General features: G+C 34.3%; 1 protein-coding gene across 4 annotated transcripts in view; it reads right to left on the bottom strand.

Moving 5' to 3' along the window:
• Positions 1-22,419, bottom strand: part of LOC132698251 (phospholipid transfer protein C2CD2L) — a 32,026-nt gene that overhangs the window by 2,388 nt on the left and 7,219 nt on the right. For 3 of the 4 annotated variants that reach the window (XM_060664217.1, XM_060664216.1, XM_060664218.1), the window contains exons 3-12: positions 16,864-16,959; positions 12,059-12,312; positions 11,870-11,999; positions 10,535-10,758; positions 10,290-10,479; positions 8,617-8,749; positions 4,183-4,283; positions 4,092-4,115; positions 3,704-3,916; positions 4-229 (exon numbers count right to left, since the gene is read on the bottom strand). In XM_060664217.1, the coding sequence (XP_060520200.1) occupies positions 4-229; positions 3,704-3,916; positions 4,092-4,115; positions 4,183-4,283; positions 8,617-8,749; positions 10,290-10,479; positions 10,535-10,758; positions 11,870-11,999; positions 12,059-12,312; positions 16,864-16,959 (1,591 nt within the window). The remainder of the gene's footprint in view (positions 1-3; positions 230-3,703; positions 3,917-4,091; positions 4,116-4,182; positions 4,284-8,616; positions 8,750-10,289; positions 10,480-10,534; positions 10,759-11,869; positions 12,000-12,058; positions 12,313-16,863; positions 16,960-22,419) is intronic. The other variant, XM_060664219.1, reaches the window with a different exon arrangement.

Genomic DNA, 22,419 nt, shown 5'->3' with positions numbered 1-22,419 from the left:
TACTCTCGTCGTGGTTGTGCCCTCTGTCGGCGGAAACGGAACGATTCAGAGAATCGTCTCGTCCTACGTCGTTCTCTGGTCCGGCAGATTTCGAACGATTCTTGGACTTGCCCAGCCTTCTCTTGATTGTGCCGAAGAAATCTCTTCGCTTTCGCGGTCTGCCCCGGAAATCGTAGTCCGACTGATTTTGCTGCGTTTGGTGAGTGGCAGTGGTAGAAATATCACCTGGCTGACAAAGTTATCAACGTTGATACTTTTGTTTCAAGAGAAACGTATTTCAACTCCCTAGTTTATGAATTTCCAATTAATAACATTTTTTGTTTTTTTTTGTTTTGCATACATAGTAATTTTGTTTTTTACGACGCTCCTGCTTCTCCGGAAAAGTAGCATCAATTTTGATATTTTATGTGAAGCACCCGATATATTATTATATATATTATTACTTTTTTCGATTTTCCGTTCGGCCATTAATTTCTGGTTATATACCTTTCTCCACCTATATTTGGCCAGTTTCAGAAAATTATTTTTTTTATTCAAAATATAGTTCCAAATAAGTGGTTATTACAGCGATATTTGATTTTATAACGGGCAATTTACGAAAGTCCCATGCAATAACTTCATTTTTAAAATTTACTCTATAATAAACATGGGCGTTCGAAATGTTCGATTATACCGGTGGGCACCAAAATAATGAAAATTTCACCACTGAAAGACAATTAAAAGGCCTTTCAAATATAATATCGAAACTTTCTGTGATTATTTCAATAGTTATAAAATTAAGTTAAGGCATATTTTGTTAAATAATTTATAGAATAGCATTGTACTCAAATTTCATCCATACGTGTGTCGAACTGAAATGTAATTTGCCATCTATAGTGATATTAGATTGTTGTTATTTTGTATATCGTTATAAGATATTTAAATTCTTAAAATACTTTTTATAGGTAAAATGTTGCCACCGTTGAAATAAATAAATAAAATGTTCCTATACCTAAATATTACTGATTACTGGAAACTTCCACGGTATAACTATTAATAATAATCCATTACAGTTTCATGGTTACCTAAGGCAAATATATTGTTCACAATATTTTGGTATAGGAACATTACATGACACTTGAAGGCGTTTTTAACTGTCTTCCAGAATGGTTTAATAAAGGAACGTAACAAAAAGCGGCGCATCGCTGAAAATATAAGACCGATGGACCATCATAAAAGTCTAACCTGCCACCCACCGCAAATTACCTTGTATGTTTTTAATTAATCTTTTATTGTTTGCTTGAAAAGATGAAGTTAAATTATATTGACTCTTATTCATTATTAAAAATCTATTTAACATGGGAGTATGTACTTTGGGGGATATTCGGATGATACAAACATATATAACAAAGGCTATGAATCGAAAAAATAAATAGAAATATTGAGACCTGAAAACCTCACTTTTCATATAAACTTCAAAATGTCAGAAACGGTAATAGGATTTTATATATGAAATCGGTTTTCAAAGGTTAGAGGGAAGTTCCTGTATATTATAACAATACAATATTTTATAAAAAAAATAAAAACAACTTTTGTACCTAAGTTTTTTTTTAATACTTTTTTATAGCTTCTCAAAGAAAGTATCGTCGCGTAATACAATACACACCCAGTGCACAATATGTCTCATTTTTTTATTATTAATTTTAGGGAGTAAAACTTATTCATAAAAAAATCTGGATGGTCTAAAATCTAGAATTCCAGTAGTATACTGGGTTTGTTAAAAAATATGATTTTTCCTCAAATATAAAAAAAACCTTTACCAGAACTAAAAACTACGTTCAAATATGTAATTTCTTCCATTCTAGGTATAATAAATTCAAATTTTACTATAGTTACGTATAATCTAGGATGCACCGACAAACTAAGGAACATTTGAGAACAACAACAACAGGAACCGTCAAAACGTATTAGAATTTTATCCATAAATGCAAAATTGTTAAAAAACATCAAGAAACCAGAAGGTTGTGCTAACTTTAATAGTCAAAAGAGAAACGATCTAATTGTATAATTTTTAGTTCTTATCAACTTTTTTTAATATCTTTCAATATTGTGAAATTTAAGTAGTATTAGGTAAATTTGTTATTTGTGAAAAAAATTGGTATCTGACGAGTGTATTTTAGATTTTAGATCATGCAGAACTTTTTATAAAGAATAAATTTATTTTCCAAAAAAAAAAGTTTCCCATATGGTTCCGGTTTCCATTTACTCGAGACATGCATATAGACTTTGCCCTATCTTATATAACCGACGCTGTAACTCTTTTGTTTTTTGATATAATTAATTTGGGATATCTGAAAAACTGAAAAAGATCCCCAGCAAACCAACAAAATTAAAGCACTATTAAATTATTTTGAATTATTTTTGGAAATTCATATAAAAATAAAAATATTTATTTTTATTGTAAGCCACCATACATACATTCCAAATTTATCATTTGCACTGCAAATTTACATTTGTGAGGTACCATGTTCTAAAAAATAAACACTTTGGAACGCCAATTTAGAAATTTGACTGCCCAAGAGCGTGCCCAGAGAGAAAAATTGGACAGAAATTTGAATGATCGAACATTACAAGCAGACAGGTCAACACTTAAGACCACCTAGTCAAGGTAGACATCGCTTAGCTACGCCAGTTGAAGACCGTTTTTTAAAACTCTCTGCTTTTAGACAACGGTTTGTGACGGGAAGATTGCCGCATACACAGGGAGCAAATGGAATGTCAACTGATACTGTTCTTCAACGGCTAGCTGAACCTGATTTCAGACCAAAAAACCTAGCGCGAAGACCAGCTTTAACCCCAGAGCATCATAGAGCAAAGTAAAATTTTGCTAGAACAGGTGGTCAGGTGAAACCAAATTTTGTCTCAGCAATTCAGATAGACGTAGGAGTTTAAAGAAGACCAAATGAAAGATATGCCCTTTGTAACTTCCAAAACACCAGATCATTTGTTAGAGGCTCAGTTGTGTTTTGGGAATATCTTTAACTGCTCATACTGACTTGGTGGTTATTAATAATGGCAGTTTAACAGCAGATACGTATATAAAGGAAATGAGATTGGAGATTGGAATTGAAACTATGGATTGGCCTGCAACCAGTCCCCATCTTAACCCCATTGAGAATATTTGGGTCATGATATACACGCTTTCTCAAGAACTTCCTAATTCTTCACACTTTGAATGGGCTTACTGGTAATATTGTCCAAATATAGAATTATTTGGATCAAAACGAAATAAGGCCCATACTTGATTCTATTATTAATTTATTATTTGTTATTAATTATTTTTAACTGAAGTAATTTTTTTATTTTTTGAATTGTAATGTGTGTTTAGTGTTAATATTCTTATCAAATGAAAATAAGAGTGTACTTAATTAAGAAACGAAAATTTTTTATGAGTATTATGAAATAAAAAGTGGTGCGTTAATTTTCCCGGCCGTTGTATATTCTACGCAATACGAAGCATTTTCCGAAACTGTAGTAGAAAACTTCAAATTGAATTCCATATTATGATTTGTTTAAGAAATATTAGGAGGTGCGAAGAATGATTCATTTTTAAACACAGATGTTGGGAGAAAATCTGGATGTACAATTTTAGTATGTTAAAACGAATAAAAAATAAAACTAATAACACACACACACACACAAGAAAACGAAAGATCTGGCAAACCTTCGAGCCGCTACCGTCGCTTTTTGAGGCGTTTTTATCATTGCCGTTCGTTGTACCGTTGGCTTCCACCGCACCGGCAACACCATTTTCTTTTGATGCCTGCTCGTTCAATTTCGCTACGTGGACATTTTTCACCTCCTCCGCTATGAACCTTTCGGACGAATCGAGCTCTACCCGTTCGACCTCTTTCCAATTACCGTTGTCCAACTCCACCTTAGGTAAGTTAGTTAAAAAAAATAAAACACACCGCGCTGTTAATCGGGATGTTAGAAGCCTTCGGTGAGTGGGTAAAGTTTGTGCGACTTAGAACGGAAAATTGTGAACGATGACCACACAAAATTCACCTCATCGTAAAAATGCGTTTTGTGTGCGTTCCCGCAGTGCTTACCTTCACGAGCCTTTGGGAAGGTTGCTGGAAGAAAATCGGCTGATTAAAAACAAACCAAGCCAACGATTGAAAAAGCGGCGCGAGCCCTTACCCTTTGCACGCCCTGTATGACCAATGTGTTCCTGTTTGGACTCAGCGTATGTCTGTTTCTATCGAAATCGCTGACGGGGTGACTACCGTTTGTAAGATTTTCTATAAAAAAAAAAATGCATGATCAAGGCTGCATTTTTTATCACGGAAATTCAACTCGCAAAATAAATTTAAATACTTCAAATTATTAACAATATTGAAACCAAAGCTACTAGAATGGGTGGTATAACATATGAAGCTATGTCATAAACTTCTGTTTAGACAAATTGGAATTTCCTAGCGAATGGAAGAGGACGCGAATTCTGCTACAGTTGAGAACCTTCAGCCTATAAGTATCCTACTAACATTTTCAAAGGTCTTTGAGAAAATAATTGAAAGACTGCTGGTTAGGTACTGAAAAAAAGCAATCGGGATTTACAGCTGTTACCCCTTCTCAGTATTATTGATATTTTTAAGCCCTGGACAAGGTGACTGTGTTAGTTTTATTATTATTATTCTAAAGGGTTGCCCGTTGCATTTATCGATTTTTCAACTATATTGGTTTGAGTGTGTCTGCACGAAGGCTTATTAAAAATTATCATATCAACGGTGATTTTTGGTAGCAGACGGTTAGGTTATCTAGAAGTATCCTCTGGAGTCTCGGAGTTCTATTTTGGGACATCTGTAATTGGCTATTTATACATCACAATTCTCAAAAGTCTTCTTATCGTGTCTGCATCACTTTTATGATACTTAGGTGTATCTTTCATTTCAAGTTTATTTATTTACGCCACATATTAATAACTAAAAAAAAAAAAACGTACATGAATTTTAGATCAATCTTTCTAAACAGGCATATTTTGTGTACTTCTCTCAGATCGTTACTTTGCGATTCATTAGTGATGCTGTCTATGGTCCCTGCTTCACCGCCTAAGACAAAGTAAGCATCTTTTACATTCCGCGACTACCTATTTTAATACAATTGCATTGAAGACATCATAAAATCTATATAATAGAATTATAGCTTTCGGACTGACGTACATAACATCAATATTAAGCCTCCAGTTGACTCGATGGAAATTTTCAAGCGTTCCTATCCTTATTATATGACAAGAGTATTTAATAATTTACCAAATGATTTTAAAATATTAAAGTATGCCATTCAAGAGGCAGCTTTGCAAATTTTATCGAAACAATAATTGTCATATTTGAGAACTTAATATGAAATATCTATCCATAGGCTCATATCTCTTGTATCAAATCTGTATCTTTTTTTTTTTCATTTTTTAGCAAATTCTATGAATGCTTTAAAATGCACATTTATGAGCGTCACATGATGTGTTTAATCGATTTTTCTGTATATTTCTTTATGTTGGATACCTGGTTCAGTGTAAAAACGCCGGCATGTCTAAATTTCTTATTAAATGTATATTTAATTAATTCAATAATATTATTATTATTATTATTATTATCATAAAAGACAAAGGAAGGATAAATCGAGACCCAAATTTGTACAATGACCATTAATTGAGCGGGTAAAACGCAGCGGGGTATGTCATATTTTTGAAAAGATGTCACCTTAGATGATTAATCGAGTTTAATATTCTAGGGAGGTCACACTATAATATCGAAACGACATTGATTATGAATTTCATAGAATCCCTTAATGGAAGGATGGCGTGTTAAACGGCCTATACACATGCAGGCAAGTGTTAAGACTTGCCTGTACAGGTCGAGACACGCGAGTAAGTGCGAATGTGTATGGGTCAAAACTCACGGCGCGTTCAGTTCCAAGCGCGACTCGAAGCGAATTGGGGGCTATACACATGCAGGCAAGTCCGCGTGTAAGTGTGTCCAGGTAAGTCCGCGAGCAAGTGCGAAACGAATTGCAGCCACACGCTATTCAGGTAAACCTCGAGGTTCACCAGTTGGTGGTGCTGCTGTGCGAAAAATGAAGTTGGTCTTCGAACTTGCTCTAAAAATCAGACACAATCTGATTCGCTTCGAGCCGCGCTTGGAACTGAACGCGCCGTGAGTTTTGACACATACACATTCGCACTTACTCGCGTGTCTCGACCTGTACAGGCAAGTCTCAACACTTGCCTGCATATGTATAGGCCGCTAATCAGATGGTGTCTGATTTTTAGAGCAGTGCGAAGGTCAACTTCATTTTTTGCACAGCAGTAGGACCCACCAACTGGTGAACCTCGAGGTTTACATGAATAGTGTGTGGCCGCAATTCGTTTCGCACTTGCTCCCGGACTTACCTGGACACACTTGCGCGCGGACTTGCCCGCATGTGTATAGCCCCCCATTATAGTCGCTTCATTTCATTCGGAGACTGTTGACCTATCCTATCCCGCAGTACATGCATGTAATTTTTCGAATCCCGTTTACTCTAGTCAATTCAAAAGTTTGGGGTGAAATTATGTATCGTTGCCACATTTTCTTTTAAATAACTTTATTAAATTCTTAATTTACATTAAAAATAAAGTACATAAAATTCAATACAAAATAAATAGTAACTTGTTCAATAACTTAATAGATAATTGTAATCATTTTATAGCATTATTTAAAAAGCAATCCCAGTTCTTTTGTACTTTATTAACGTCCTTATTTAATCTTTTAATATGACTTACGTCAATTTCAGAATCATTGGTTAAAAACATTGGTTTCTTTTTGATAAATATAAATAAAAAATAATATAATAAATAAATTTGACTACATATTAAATATAAAAGCGATTTTGATAAATTTGTTACCACAATATTAGTGTTGTTACAAAATTTATTTTTTCTGCTACATATTTGTTGAAAACTGGTCTATTTCGGTAAAATTGGTTTTCATGTTTTTGTTTTATTTATTATAAAGTGTTTTTGTTTTAAAAGACCCTGTTGTATTATTTGAGTTGGATCATATTTTTCCGTGGAACTTTATTGTTTCAAGTATCATATTATCTGCCAACCGAGACTTTGTAACCGCATGAACTGATTGTGAATACTGAACTGAGATGGCTTTTACTTGATGAAAATCCATTTAACAACTTAAATAAGAACTAAAAATTCAGATTTTTACGAAATTATATATTTTCACATGACAATTGTTTCGACAACACCGTGTATTATTTACAAATACCTGCTACTACATATACCGAAAAATCACAATAAAACCTTAATTAATGTTGTTAGGAGAATTTAAGTTCAAAGGAGAGATATTTTAATCTAATTGATCGTTAAGCAATACATTTGAATGTCTCATTTTGTTAATCCCCATGACTTCTAATAAATGTAATTTTCTACCTTTTGTAGCTGCATGTAAAATATCAAAATTGTAGTCAAAAATGTGTTTTTCTGTGTTTAAGTGTCTGGCATAATTAGAATCTAAACTATGTTTATGTTCGTTAACATATTTTATGTTAACAGTGGCGTGACAATTTTTTATCCAAAAATATCTAGCCTGCGTTATTTTTTTTAATTTTTACACCATATAGCTCAAAAGTAAAGAAGTTTACGGTATAGATTTATTATTACCTTAGTGATGCACACCCTTAAACATTAGTAAAATTAAGTGTTAAATGGTAAGTTAACATGTTTAGTGCTAAGTTTTGACATAGACCAGATTTTAAATGACACTCCCACTTTTCAGTTAACACCACTCACTTGACTTATCAGTTTACAATTACTACTAGCACTACACCCCTGCAGTTGTTACTAATCAAACTGTTAATCAGCTATAATGGTCAATGCTACTAATAAGTTGTCAAATTGTAAACCGATCTGTCAAGCGAGTAATGTTAAGTGACAAATGTAAGTGCAAATCTGGTTTATCTCAATATTTGACAAGTAACATGTTAAATAGGCATTTGGCACATAACACTTGTACGTGATAAAGTGTAAATCGGCCACTCCGGTTGAAAAACTTAACATGTTTTTAGTGCTTTCATCGGGATATGAAAACTATCCATTTAAACGGTTACATTCGCAGCAGCTAAAAAGATGTCAAAAAATCTTTAAAAATTTTACTCTCGTGATTGCCTTTATAAAATATGATCATTATTGGTAAAATGTTTTTTTCAGCTTCTATTTATTATGTACTGTCCTACAATAATTGGCTCATTCGGCTTTCAGACAGAATTCGTGTTAATAATATGGAAAAGCATTCAGTGTCCGAAGTAAAAAATTTAGAAATAATGTTGCCAGAGGTACTTGCAATTTCTTTAGTAATGAGTCATCAGTTATAGTTCAGTGAAAAGTTCGTATGGGTAGTTTCCAGAAAACTGTCATAGGCTATTGTTCTCTATTAGCTCAATAATCCATGAAGTCACAAATTGTGACCAGCCAAACTTTCTTGTCCGGTATCGTTTGGACATAGTCATTGATCTCAGTGGGATGCTCTGTATGTTCGATTTTACAGCTGACAAAAAAAGATACATACAGTAGTCAAAATTTTTGCTTACCAGTGTAGAACTTGGTGGGAGTGGGAGCCCGTGGTCTTGTCGGAGAAGGTGATGGTGTTCTGATGGCCTCCTTAATCTTGTATGGTTGAGTGTGGCTTTTGTTTGGTACGTCGGCACTTTCAATGAACATAAACTGCAAATTTGTTACATACACTTTTGATATCTGAAATATGTCTGGAATTATCTGGGAATTTCAAAAATACCTTAATATACAATGTGTACACCTCTGCGGAAGTCAGTAAATCTGACAAACCTATTTGGAAAGTGAAGTATCTGGGGTTAACTCTCGACTCTAAGCTCTCCCGAATAGATCAGGTCAATGAAACAAGTCTCAGCACACAACTGGGGATTGAAGCCACAGATCACGGTCAGGATATACATGATGATTACCTACACTGCTTTGATATGGGGCTCAACTGAGAAAGACAACATTAGGACAGCCATAGGGCGAGTTGAATTGACTATTTGAAAACCACATGTGCTGATGGAGGCACTATTGGAACTTGAGCCTTTACACCTTAGGGAGAAGCTCGAGGCCCAGAGAGTGGCTCTAAGATTGCAGGTCTTGGGAAACTCGAAGGTGGTTACATAGGAGCACTAACAATTGCTATCTGTCTCAGGCGGGAATCAATATGTTCTCTCTATGAAGAGAGACAGCAGAAATGAGACTACCTTATGCATTTATACACCATACAAAATATTCTTTTGCCTATCTGGTTTATGAACAGGACCAAAACAGACACAATGACAGGCAGCTCCTATCGCACAGATATCTGTGCCTCTTTACAGTGGATACTTGAGTGGATATCCAAGCTCTTACCTCTGAGCTGGATTTGCTATTTCAATGTACTTCTGTTAATTTGGTATTGGAGGCAACACCGCACATTGGACTGGAGCCTTCCATTGGAATAGCAGATAATGTGTTGCATAAATGTATAGGGGGCAGTTCTCTCCGCATTAAGGGAGTTTACTAAGGCAGGGTTCTAATGGCGCCTCAGAGCCAAAAATCTGTCGAGCGAGTAGTGTTAAGTGACAAGTGGAAATGCAAAACTGGTTTATCTCAATATTTGACAAGTAACATGTTAAATAGGCATTTGGCACATAACACTTCTAAGTGACAAAGTGTAAATTGGCCACTCCGGTTGAAAAACTTAACATGTTTTTAAAAACATTCTTCTTCTGGATATGAAAACTATCCAAATAAACGGTTACATTCGCAGCATATCAGGGCGCTCAATCTCAGTCGCACGCGATTATGAACACTGGTAGAAATCCTATCAAGCACCTTATAATGGAGGTAGGCGGCCACATGTAGACTGATGGAAAAAGAGAAAACTCCAATTCATTTCCAAACCCGCGGCGCACCACTTGAAAGCGATCGATTCAGAGTACTATGGGCTCAATTTATTGAGGAACTATCCAAACTCCTCATGAAAGAGATGCTGCCCTTTTTCTAGAGTTTTCTATTTCGAATAAGAATGTGGATACTTGCCCGCAAAAATACAGATAGCCAACTTTCGTCTATTTTTTTATATATGAGATAAGGTGTAACAAACGGGCCACCCCGTGTACCGAAAATGCACAATAATATAACAAAATTTTTATCATTCACACTATTGCAGAATAGAATTAGGTTTGGCCAGAGAATCGGTGTTAAGAAAAATGGTACTTACTTCAATAGTCAAAGTCCCAGACACTTTGTCGCTTTCGTAGGGGCGACTCTGCAACAATATAATCTGCCTTTGTGCCGGGTTTATTAGTAGCTCTTCCACGCCCACGATCGCCAAGCCCAAGAACCTGTGCGGTTTTACTGAGTGATCGTATATTTCAAACAGCAGCTCGGCGGTATGAGGCGACAAATCGCTAAAACCGATTATTGAATACACGTCCACTGAAATGTCGGGAACGGATCGCTTACAATAAAAAGTGTTCGTCCCAGTAGGGCGCGTTAGTGTTCCTTTGAATGGACGTTTGATTTTTCTGGGGCGGTTCGTCCATTTCTACCACGCAGAACGGCTCGACGCAACCTTGCGCGCCCCCTAACTCGTTGGCTCGGATTATTTTCACCAGCAGACGCTTATCACCTTGCAGCGGAGCGGTGTTGTATGCCGTGTGGTTTGGTGTTGACGAATATGCGTTGGACTACAGTATTAAAGGATTAAAAATTTTAAACTTTAGTGGATGAAAGTAAAATGCATTTCTTAAAAATGGATGACCGAATCCCAAATGGAGACGAGATAGAAACCTGTTATTTGTGATTGCTGATTTTGATACGCTCTCGCATTTTTCTTGTAGACAGACAATTTTTATTTCATTCATTGAGTTTTTCATTAAATTCGTGCCCCAAAATCTAGGCTGCAAATTCTTCTTCTACCTCCACCCTGACCAGTTTTCTCAAAATTGACATAAAATAAGAAACTATAAACGGTTCAGTTCACTTCCCAACTTCTCTAAAAACAACCTAAATCCTTCCGGGGTTGCCATATCATCCTTTTAGAGAGGTAAGCAAGGGGGGCAACCAAAGACTATACCAAGCGGCAGGAGCTGCTTGATCATTCTAGAACTGAAATCAGATATAACGCCTAATGCAACTATGTGAAACCTGCCCCACGAAGCCAACTTGCCAGGCGATGACGAGTGGATCCACAACCATACTGACCTGGATACATATCCCAACAAAATTTAAGTAAAAGTACTGGCCGATGGATAAACTAGTGTAAACTGGTGTAATTAGGCATGTATAGCATATACTGCAACCTAAGACACTAAGATCAGGGGGAGCGCATACTATTCCGATGCCCGGCGGTGACAAGGAACAGTTGATACTCTAAACTAAATATTGAAATCTTTTGAAAACCTTCGCACAAAATAACGAACTTCATAGGATGGGGCACTGATAAAAAACTAGGGCTGCCGCACACAATACCCCAACCCTAACTCAACATAAATTCAATATTATACTGTAACGAGCGAACCGAGTAGGCTGGAGCCGGCCCTGTCTGCGTTCCAAGACTTCGGCGGGAACCGCAACCGAAGCGAGATATAAAAGCAAAACACGTCTCGCTGGTCAGTCAGTTAGTAGTATGTATGGTGATTAAATAGTTAGTAGTATGTATGGTGTGTAAATAGTTACTGACTGTTATCATGGGCGAAATCAATTTTAAGTTTTTTTTTTTTAATTTTACACAGTGACTCGTCGCGTTTAACAAACCCAATTTGAATTTCGTCTTTTTAAAAATGTAACAGTACTTACCATACCGTCGTAGTGAACGGGCAAAATCCGGCTTGGCATTTCGATGTGACGAATCAACCGGGGGCTGGTAGGATACTGCGCCAGATTCAAATGAACCTCGGCATTTCTCAGGGCGGTCACTACGATTTCGCTGAAATCAGTCGTTGATAGAGTGAAATGTTAACCGACGGAATGAAGAGGGGGAGGCACCTTATCACTTCCTGCAGCTGAGTCTCGTCGAGGTTGTTCTTGATGTTGCCCACCGGGGCGAGGGCGACCTTGATCTCGGGCCATCCGTCGCACTTGACTTCGGCCTGTAGTTTTTCGGTGACAGCGTAGATGTTAAGCCTCGCTCTGAACCGATTGACGTTCACCCGATAGTGGGAAGTCTCGACCTTGTCGCCCTTCTGACGGAATGATTTGAGCTGGAACGCCGGGGTGGCTTCGCAGTCGCACGTTATCGTCTAAACAAATGACGGAACTAACATAAGGCTGCCTGCCATCCATAGCTTTATTTCTATTTGTTATTTGGATGTTTCAGTAGTAGTTTGAACGGAATCGAAAATAACTGTTCATACAATACATTATAGGACCACTGGGGAAAAAATATCGTAATATATTGTTTTTGATTATATATCAACTTTTGTTTCTAAAACTGCAGTCTGGATCAAGAAAATTCTACAAACGTGTTGTGTTTGATAGGACTATCTACAGGTTTTTGCTAATTTGGGATAAATCGAAATATCAAAAGGTATTTGAAAAAAATATATTTTGCTGCCCATTCACTAGTATTTATTTATAGTGGTAGAGAAGACTTCAACCCCATCTTGAAGAAAACAAAAAATTATCAACTAATTAACCACCAAAAATATTGACTTTGAAGATAATTTGATAAAGAAGAACTATTACGTAGAGCAAATTTACGCAACCATCGTTATATGAAATACGTTGTGGAAGATACAGCAAAAAAAAGATATTGAGCGAAACAACTATAGAACACAAGTAAACAGAATTGTAACAACATCCAACACAACATTCAAAATAAAAGACCTTAACCTACTATAAAGAATGTCTATTTCAAAGTTGTACAATTCGAAATATTAGCAATAATATGTTTTTTCTTGGTAAAAATGATATAACGATTTTTATGTTTTACTAATATCAGTTATTTTAGAACAGTGTATGGTAATAAGATAGGAAATTCAAACAGTCAAATAAAAGACTTTAACTTACTGCTTGTGAACTATAACCTCAAGAGATGATGGTTTCTCAGATGAAGAATATTATGATTTTTTGCCATTTAATTAAATACCCTAAGACTATGTACACTATGTGCCAAATTGCTTGTAATCACAGGGTTTCTCGGCAACCAGCAGAGATAGGCAGAACTTCGCAGTTTTCGCGACCATGTTTCAGTTTTGCGTCAAACTTTAAATGCAGCAGGTTGAAATTGAAATTTTTACGCTTGTAAGATAGAAATAACGTAAAAACTGCTGTTGAGAAATATTTTTTACCTTGAGTCAACGACACCGTGTTTTTTTATCTAATAAATTCTCTTTTCGATTTTTTCTCTTAAAAATGATGTATCAGACTATGTACTTCTGGTGCAAACTAACCCCTAAAAACGCAATATTATAGGTAAAACGTAAGTGAGTCGTGGAATTGCCTACAAGCAAAATTGTACTTCCTCGCTAGTACAGAGGTCTTCTAGGGGAGGGAGTAAAGAAGTGCGGGCACGACGGATCAAGAGATTTAAATGTAGCAACCTGGCCATAAAAGCCAGAGAGGCACCGTAGATAGAATAAGGAAAAATAACAAAGAAAATGAGAATTCTGTACTAGCAAATGTTGAGGCCAATTCATCTTGAAAAATTGAAAAAACGGTGGGCATGTCAAGTTCGCAAACGTAAAGGATATTAAGAAAATGTGAATCTTATAAAGCAAAAATTATTGTAGCAATTACATCCGCCTAAATTTGGTATACACAAAAAACCCAAAACGACCTCAAATTCGATAGCAATAAGGTTTCAACCAATAAATGGTACGACCATATAGCTACTACAGATATACCCTACACATGCATTATGCACATACACACATGTCCATACGCGAGATTTAAAATCATTTTAACCAATGGCCTTGCGGCAGCCAACAACCAACATGCAGCATTTTTAAGGCAGTATTTTCTAAAAATATGCCTAAATCTCTTTAAATGTTCTGGAAAAACGAGCTAAATCTTTAGAAGTTGCTGTTTAAAAAGAAATGGCACAAAGTGCAGATTAGTGGATGAAATGTAGAGGCATGCGAGGAAAATCATTACCTTCTCTAAGAAAATATCAATCCGACGAAGCCTATATAAGTTAAAATTACAATTTTTAACAGGAAATGCCAGCAACAAGGAAGGATTCACAATAATTCACAATTTAACAGCAGGTATTTAGCAATCTAGCAGATTATCAGCAATTTTAAATCAAATACTACCGGATTTATTGTATAACGGGCGGCTAGCACAATATTTACTTTCATCAGCATGGCGCTTCTGTCCATAATGCACAAATTATAACGTCATTAGTGTTGGTAAATTTTGACGATCGCTGGATTGGTACAGACCTCTTAATATCAGATTTTTTCGTTTACTCTTCTTAAAAAACCAAATTTACCTGAGTCGAACTTATCAACGTTATTTATTACGTTTATCAAGTACAGAGCAAAAAATGGTTATTTTTTTAGATGGTTTAGGTTTTCTTGTAGACACTTTAATGCCTATAATTTCGTGACCAACTTATGTTTTGCTTATATTGCGTTTTTAAGGGTTAGTTTACATCAGAAGTGCATAGCGCAGAAATCATCTTATAGATCGAAATTTGTATACAATCAAAGCAATCGAATTCAGGTTGAAAGAAATGAGGAAATTGTTTTGTTATAAGTTTTTTAGATGCCTAAAAGCAGTGTACTACTACATAAATAAAATATTGGTGCGAATCATACATTTTCCGGCTGCATGTCGATATAACCTGACGGTGAACAATTTTCAGTACGCGCTGTATGACATCCGGTTCCGGTTACTATAATGTAACCTCGGCCGTAACTGTCGATTTCCTTCAGAATTTTATTAATGGAGAGGTGTTTTCGAATAAAATAAAATAGCTCTAATAAAAGTAATGCGAAACAGGACCGGTCCTAGCATTGAAGACGCAACGTAGAAAAAAATCCACAGAACTACAAGAAAAAATAAAAAACAAAAAAAAAGGTACATCAAGGAAAGACAAAGATAGTGAAAGCGCATTTTGGTACATCAAGATACAGATTTTGAAAAGCTTTTAATAGAACCTTTTATTAGTAAAAAATTAAACTGTATGTATTAGGTTTTATTTGTCATTTTAGTTTTTTGAGATATTTCATAAAGTTGATATTTTCCTTATCGAATTAAAAAATTCTTTTAAAACAGTATCGTCTTGTTATGGTATATCTCCAATCTGTTTATATGATTTGTAATTTTGATCCCACTTGACTTGAGCTTTGACCCAAAATTTTGGGCATCAGTCACTAGAGCTGAGCTTTAAATCACTTTGCAGTCATAGAATCTAATTTAAGTTTTTAATACATCCGCAAACTTACCAGGCATATTTAAAAATTAATTACTTCCAAGCACTGCAGAGATTTGAGAAAGAAAGATAAGAAAATCTCATTGAAGTACCTAAATTCGGAACTTTCGCAATTGGCCTCCATTAGGGATCAATACTGGGCCGCTTTGGTACTTCATTTATACTCTCAGAATGCCTGGTAGTTTACAAAGTTTGCAAACACATGCAGGATATAGGATGCAAGTCATGCATGTATTAACAGCCATATCCTCAGAGCGAGATTTGTTAATTGTTTTCTTTTTTTTTTGTTATTATTTTTTAGTTATTTTATTTTCCGTTGTATACTATTTTTATTTCCAAGTGTATAAGATTTTTCCATTAATTGCATGTTAATGATCAGACATAATATGCAAGCATCTATTCGAATGTTACTTTCAGTGTCTAAGGGTTTTTTGCAAGCATAAGGCTAGAAAAATTTTGTGATACTTTCAGTATTACTTTGTTGCGAAATAAATATGATGATGATAATTATTATTAGTATATATCTTACCATAAATGCAAATTAAAAATTAAAAATTTATAACAAAAAAAAAATCTAATCAAAATTCATTCACAACAGTTTTATGTTAACGTTAATTCAAACTCGGCTCGTCATTTGGGTGTGCACCATACAAACCGACTTGATACAACTAACTACCGAAATTTATACTCTGCCTAATTCCTCATTTAAAATAAATTGCCCAAATAATTATTTAATACAATATAATTTTGTTTTTACCATTACCGAAATTTGAGACAAGTCAACAACATAGTGGTGCCGAAAAATAAAATTCAACTATTTAAACGATGCTTCACCCATCAGGTGTCCGTTCTAGATTCTCGAAAAACGAACTAACTGACTAACTTTCAGCGCTTTCCGTCTATAAATTATTTTAATAATAATAAATATTTTTGTTTAATTTCTTGTTTGCTTGAGATTTATTGCAGAGGGGATCTTTGACAAGTTGCTCAACAACAAGCATTTTGCTAGAACAGTTACTCTAGTAGTTGTTTATTACTATTATTATTATTAAAGCAGTACAAGTTAACGAGGTCGAAGAGGAAGAATCTTTTTTGGTCCAGGTAGAAGTGACGTCACTGTAGCGTTTGCTAATATAATTCTACTTATAAAGATAGATGACGTTGTACCTACGTAATGTTTCGCAGAGCAAATGTTCGTTCGTCATAGTTTTTATTCTTAAGCACCGCGTCATCTCACCTTGCCGCGTTTCGTAATGCGGTGGTGCCTGTGTCTATATTTAAACGAGAGTCGCCGGCCAGAAATAACTATTGGCTGAGGTTACGATATATTATGTCGTGTGTAAGAGAAACTTGTTGATTGTTTCGCGGGGAAAGCACACGCGTTGGTTATTTTTTAACGCTAGATACTTACCACATCGTCTTTAGAATCTGCCTCCGCGAATATGTTCGTCAGCGTTGGAGGGTGAGTTTCCGGCAAAATTCTGATCAGTTCCACGCCGATGCCTTGCTGAAAACATCAAACGATATAAGAAAAAGTACATCGCAACGGTAGAGTCAAGCAAGTCCGCAATCAAACTCAAGAGAGCGGGAAGTCATTTCCAATGAAAATAATCCCTTAGGCCTCTTTATTTTCATTATAGAATATATTAGAACTTTATTAACCATTTAAATAAATTATACAATAAAAAAACATTCAAATCATAATATTGAGAAGTTATTATATAACTATTATAGACAAATATAATTGGAGGTACACAAAATACAAGATTTCATTTCAGATTGGTATGTTCAAGCAGCCCCAAGTATTCATTAGCCTTCTAAAAGACAAAAATTGGTCTACAATGTGTAAATAATAATAACACATACAGTTTCTATATAAAAACTAGGAAAAACAAAAATGATTTATCACAAGTAATTATGTTTTCAAGGAGTTACAGTTAAACAATGAACACAAATTATAGGTTTATGTAAATGAGTTAATCAGTTTTCAGTTTAAAAATTCTTTGTTATTCTTATCTCATCGCGTTGTAAAAATACTTCCAATCCGTTGGTTTTAAATTTAGACAATACTGTCTGGGTACGAGGCAAATATAACTGAAATATTTACTGTGGTCAATAACCATAATATTAGCGCAGAAAAAAATGCACGACGACCACGATAAAATTAGCTTATATACATTTTGTCGATATACGAAAAAAAGTAAATACAATGTTTTTAAATAAACTATCAGCTCTGTCCGGTTTTCCACGGACAAGAACCAACTTTAAAAATTTAAATCGCCACCCTGTTTTTTTTTTTAAATCAATGTGTCATTAAATATAAGAGTAACTTTGTGTAAGATAACCTAGAGCCCAAGCCCATAGCTGTATCTTGTGTTTAGGATATATATATATATATATATATATATATATATATATATATATATATATATATAAATTCCGATTTTTATTACAGAAATAGAAAAAAAATTGTTATTCATTTGTTATATATTATTAACTAATACTACAGAATTTAAATGTAACAATATGTAGGAGTTATTTGATTGAACTGTAAGCACTAAACAGTAGGAGTTTTGAATTGTAGATATAGGCTTTGAGTGTTTAGAATTCAGATAAAGAATTTTATTTATTTTGAACCGTTTGCAGGGAGTTTCAAAACAAATGCGAAAGACTTAAGGGAGTGAATCATTTTTAAAAATAAGGGGTAGTTTGTTATATAAACGTTGTCTCAAAAGCCAACCATTAGGGAGATATCGGACAGAAAAATCATGTTTTCATTTTTATCTTAAAAACAAAAATAGATTCCGCATATTATTTTTTAATGAGTGTAGGAGACTGTATTATACTACCCCTATCATTTTTCCTAACTACTTAACTCAAAAACTAATGCAATGACAACAAAATATTATTTTTATTTTATGTTTTATTTAGAATCTTTTATCTTCTGCAATTTTTCCTTTTTCCAAATTAAGTAAAAACAAGATTAAAAAATTTATTAAATTAAAAAATCTAGTGGGCTGCTGTCACGTCTTAATGACTTTTTTTATTATTGCTTTATTGGATATTGCGTAGTTAGTTTTAATACAAAATAAAACTAATTTAAGCAAAAATTTACAAGCTAATCACTTAATTGTTCCCTAATAAGAATTTTCATTTAATAATAGTGCATAGTGTACGAAATATGATTGAAGCGCAACCGGAGACAAGAACCAAGAAAATTGCAGTAGAATTAAGGAATGGAAAATATTAAAAGAACGATAGTTATATCAACACCACCTACAGAGGGTTGAAAGTCTTTTACTAAGAGATTTCGAACCGGGGATGATTTTTTTTCGATATGCAATGCTTTACATTTTAATCTTTTATTTGGAAACTGTAAGTTTGCTGAAAAAATTGCATTGCATTGATAAAAAAGTTTGCAATTGACCCGTCTCTTCAATATTTTTTTCCATGTCGTTGCGTAAGTTTTCCTTTAAATTTAGTTAAGAAGAATAATAAGAGTAGTTCAATTCACGCCTCCACTCACTTTAACAAATAAAAAAGATACGCAGACAGTATTAGTAACAAGTAATAATTCGTTGTTCTAGCTGTTTTGGTTTTTAAGATAAAAAATATTATATTATATTTATATTAAACTAAGAATCATCCCCTTAGGATTTGTCTTGAAACACCCTGGATATATACACGAAATTTGTTTTTCATAAATCGATTCGTTTTGGGATTTCCGGGTGTTTAAGTTCTCTGATTTTTTTTTAAATTAAATTAAAAAAGCAAATGACTGATCGTAAAAGACGAACTCGGAATTGAAAAAGTAGGTGGCGGCAAGTTAGCAGAGGAAAACCTTGTAGCGTGCATGTTAAATTCTTCATTCTCTTCCTCTTTGTCTTGCTCAAGTATCTTGATAACCATAACACTCCTAACTTGGGTATTATACTTTTTTTATATTTTTTTCTGTATAATATTCAAATAAATCTTTTAATTATGACAAAAATGATTATTAGCCGTAATAATAGCGATAGCTCCTGCCTCAGTCCTATTCCCACCACAGACTTTAATTTGAGAAATTTAAAAAGTTGCTCACTGTTCTTGGGGAACTACAACAGAATTTAAAAAAAAAATTAAAAATAGCGACACTTTAAGATTCAACTTAACCACAAATACAGTACAGTAAAAGTAAGTACAGGGTTATTTTGATTCCAACTGACCTTCCACTTCTATCTTAATTTTGAACATCTTCTTCCGGGACACCCCGTATAGCAAGATAGTTAAATGCATCAAAATCAAGACCAAACATTGTTTATTATCGTCTATAAATAACGGTGCCGTTGTCACGGCTAAATTTAAAAACCGCGACGTATATTATATCGTGAAACGAAGGGATGTGACATAAAATGTTCTTCGAACCACGTCACCGTTAATTTTGCACACGCGATAACCGAACGAACAATAAAAACTGTTTTGTTTATAATCCGTTAAATTAGGCGTAAATGTCAAAGGGCAATCGGCTGATACTGAGTTGTGTCTACAGTTATCGCCCTGGCCGAAAAAAAAATCGAATTTGTAGATCACCTAATTTAATTTTGCGCATAAACTATAAACTTTTGGTTATAAACGAGCAAACAATGTCACACAACAACCATCCTAATAACTAATACGCAGGCAGAAATAAATAAATTAATACCCAGGGAAGTTTTACGTTACGACAAATTAAAAAATTTAAAACATTAAAAGTCTAGAGACAGTGTGAAATGGTAGAAGTACGGAAAACAAAAATGAGACGTGGTATACAAACAATTTGCAATTTAATCTTAAGGTACTAAAAGGGACCTTTATGTTATAAGTTTCATGAAATCTTTAACGCAATTTTGTTTAACGAAATACCGAAATAGTAATTTCCTGAAAAACAATTTAGCTACCTTTTTTGTTAGATTACGGTAGCCTCTTAAAGACCTTAATACAAGTATAAAAATAGAGCATACATTCAAGAAGCCTTAGAAAGCTGGCGAATAAAGCAATTGTTTCTAATTGTGAGGAACATGTGGAGTTATACCATGGAAACTAAGAGAAGAGTACGAGAAGAGATACTTGGGACCCATTATATCAACAAAGGCAGAAATGTCTACGACTACTCTGATCGAATCAGGTAATTTTAAATACAAAACTGAATATCTCCAGCGCAATTGTACAAACAATAATGACTTACGGATCAGAGTGTTGGCAATTATCAACCAAGAACAGAAAAAGAATTGATACTGTAGAATTGGTTTTCTAAAAAGAAGAAAGAGATTAGATGAATGAAAGGAATGTACACCACAACAGAAAGAATAGAAACCAGAGAACTAGTTATGGTATGGATACCCAATGAGCATGGAAAAATCTGGGAGTCTTCACTTTTCTAATCATATTGATAATGCGGTTAATAAAGCTTTCCAGATGTTTGGTGGTTTCATTAGCACATGTACACCAGTGTATTTGCATTGTTTTCTTGTGAGTTCTCATCCTTAAACACGCCTCTTGCATCTGGTGTCCCTTTCACGGTATAGTTAACTTCAACTGGTCGAAAATGCATTTTTAAAACCCCAAATTGGCTGCAAATTTTAATGAATGAATGAATGTGCCTCCCATATCGGTGTATCATAGGAAGACATTTATTGAATTCATAGCAATTAGAGTAGCTAATAGTTTTCACCAAGGTTTTCACTATCCAATTCAGCCTAGCTTATATAAAATTAAAATTAAATTAAAATATAAAATGCCTACTACGTCGGTATATCCTCATCAATCAACACTGATTGACATTTTTGCGTAAGTTCAGGTGAAAAATATTATTCTTTCTTAGATAGTAGCAATGTTTAATCTTTATCATTTAATCTGATTTATTTGTAAATTTTATTTGCTTAACTAGTATTAACTTCGGTAATTATTTATTAACTGACTTTTTTGTTCTAAATCGAAAGTTTAACGTATATACGCATAACGTATATTGTAAATGTAAAATTAACATTAAATAAAACTTTCTATCACAGGATTTTTACGAATATTTTTTAAAAATAGTTGAGAAATCACTCTTTCAAATATCGGACACTTATTAAATCACACCCTGTATAAACAAATATCGGACACTTATTAAATCACACCCTGTATAAACGGAAATAAAATATTGGAATTTTAATATTTTTAATTTTAAACGAATCCAATTTATTATTCAGATTTATAACTAACCAAAACCATCAAGGTGATTAGGAGTGATTTAACCTCGAATTTAACCGAAGATTTAACAGCGACCTTAACCGAATGGTTCTTGTTTTAATAAAAGCTCTCGCGAATTATCGCCCATCTAGTTGAAACCTAAATGGTTATTATTTGTATCATTTAATGATTAGCGATTCCTTTACGTAAGACAATTACGTCGGTTGTTTTCAATAAAGCGAATATAAAAATATTCGAAGGTAGTTTAATAACTGGTGGACGTTGACAATAATAATTGTGGCGTTAAAAAATGGTCAACCTTGAAATTAAACAAGTACAAATACGAACTTTCCGCCTATCGAACGGCGATTTTCTGGGCTAATGATTTATTTCGTTGCACGGGAAAAAAACATCTTGCCTGAGCTGTACGACCCACATGTATACATACATATGTTCGTAGTCACATTTTTATTATTTTTAACGATGCATTCTCCACATGATATTATTAGTATAGAGATAGGCAGGTGAACCTTATTGCAAACAACTCGTGTTGCGGAACCCTCCGATCCGAATAAAAAATCATGATGTAACTGATGATGTCATTCACCCATACCTGAATTTATTTACAGCTTTGTCCTTGCCTTTTACCAAAGCCAGTTTATGATGCTTTTCTAAACTGAACGGCAGATGAAGAGCCTCATTTTTAATAGATTACAATTACAGTAGAGAGCGGTGACATGCATAATATAAACCACTACTTTCAAACTCAACAAATCAT

Source organism: Cylas formicarius, unplaced genomic scaffold (genome assembly GCF_029955315.1).
Source record: "Cylas formicarius isolate icCylForm1 unplaced genomic scaffold, icCylForm1.1 PGA_scaffold_2__14_contigs__length_35257938, whole genome shotgun sequence".
NCBI lineage: Eukaryota > Metazoa > Arthropoda > Insecta > Coleoptera > Brentidae > Cylas > Cylas formicarius.
This window is presented reverse-complemented; position numbering and strand designations above follow the sequence as displayed.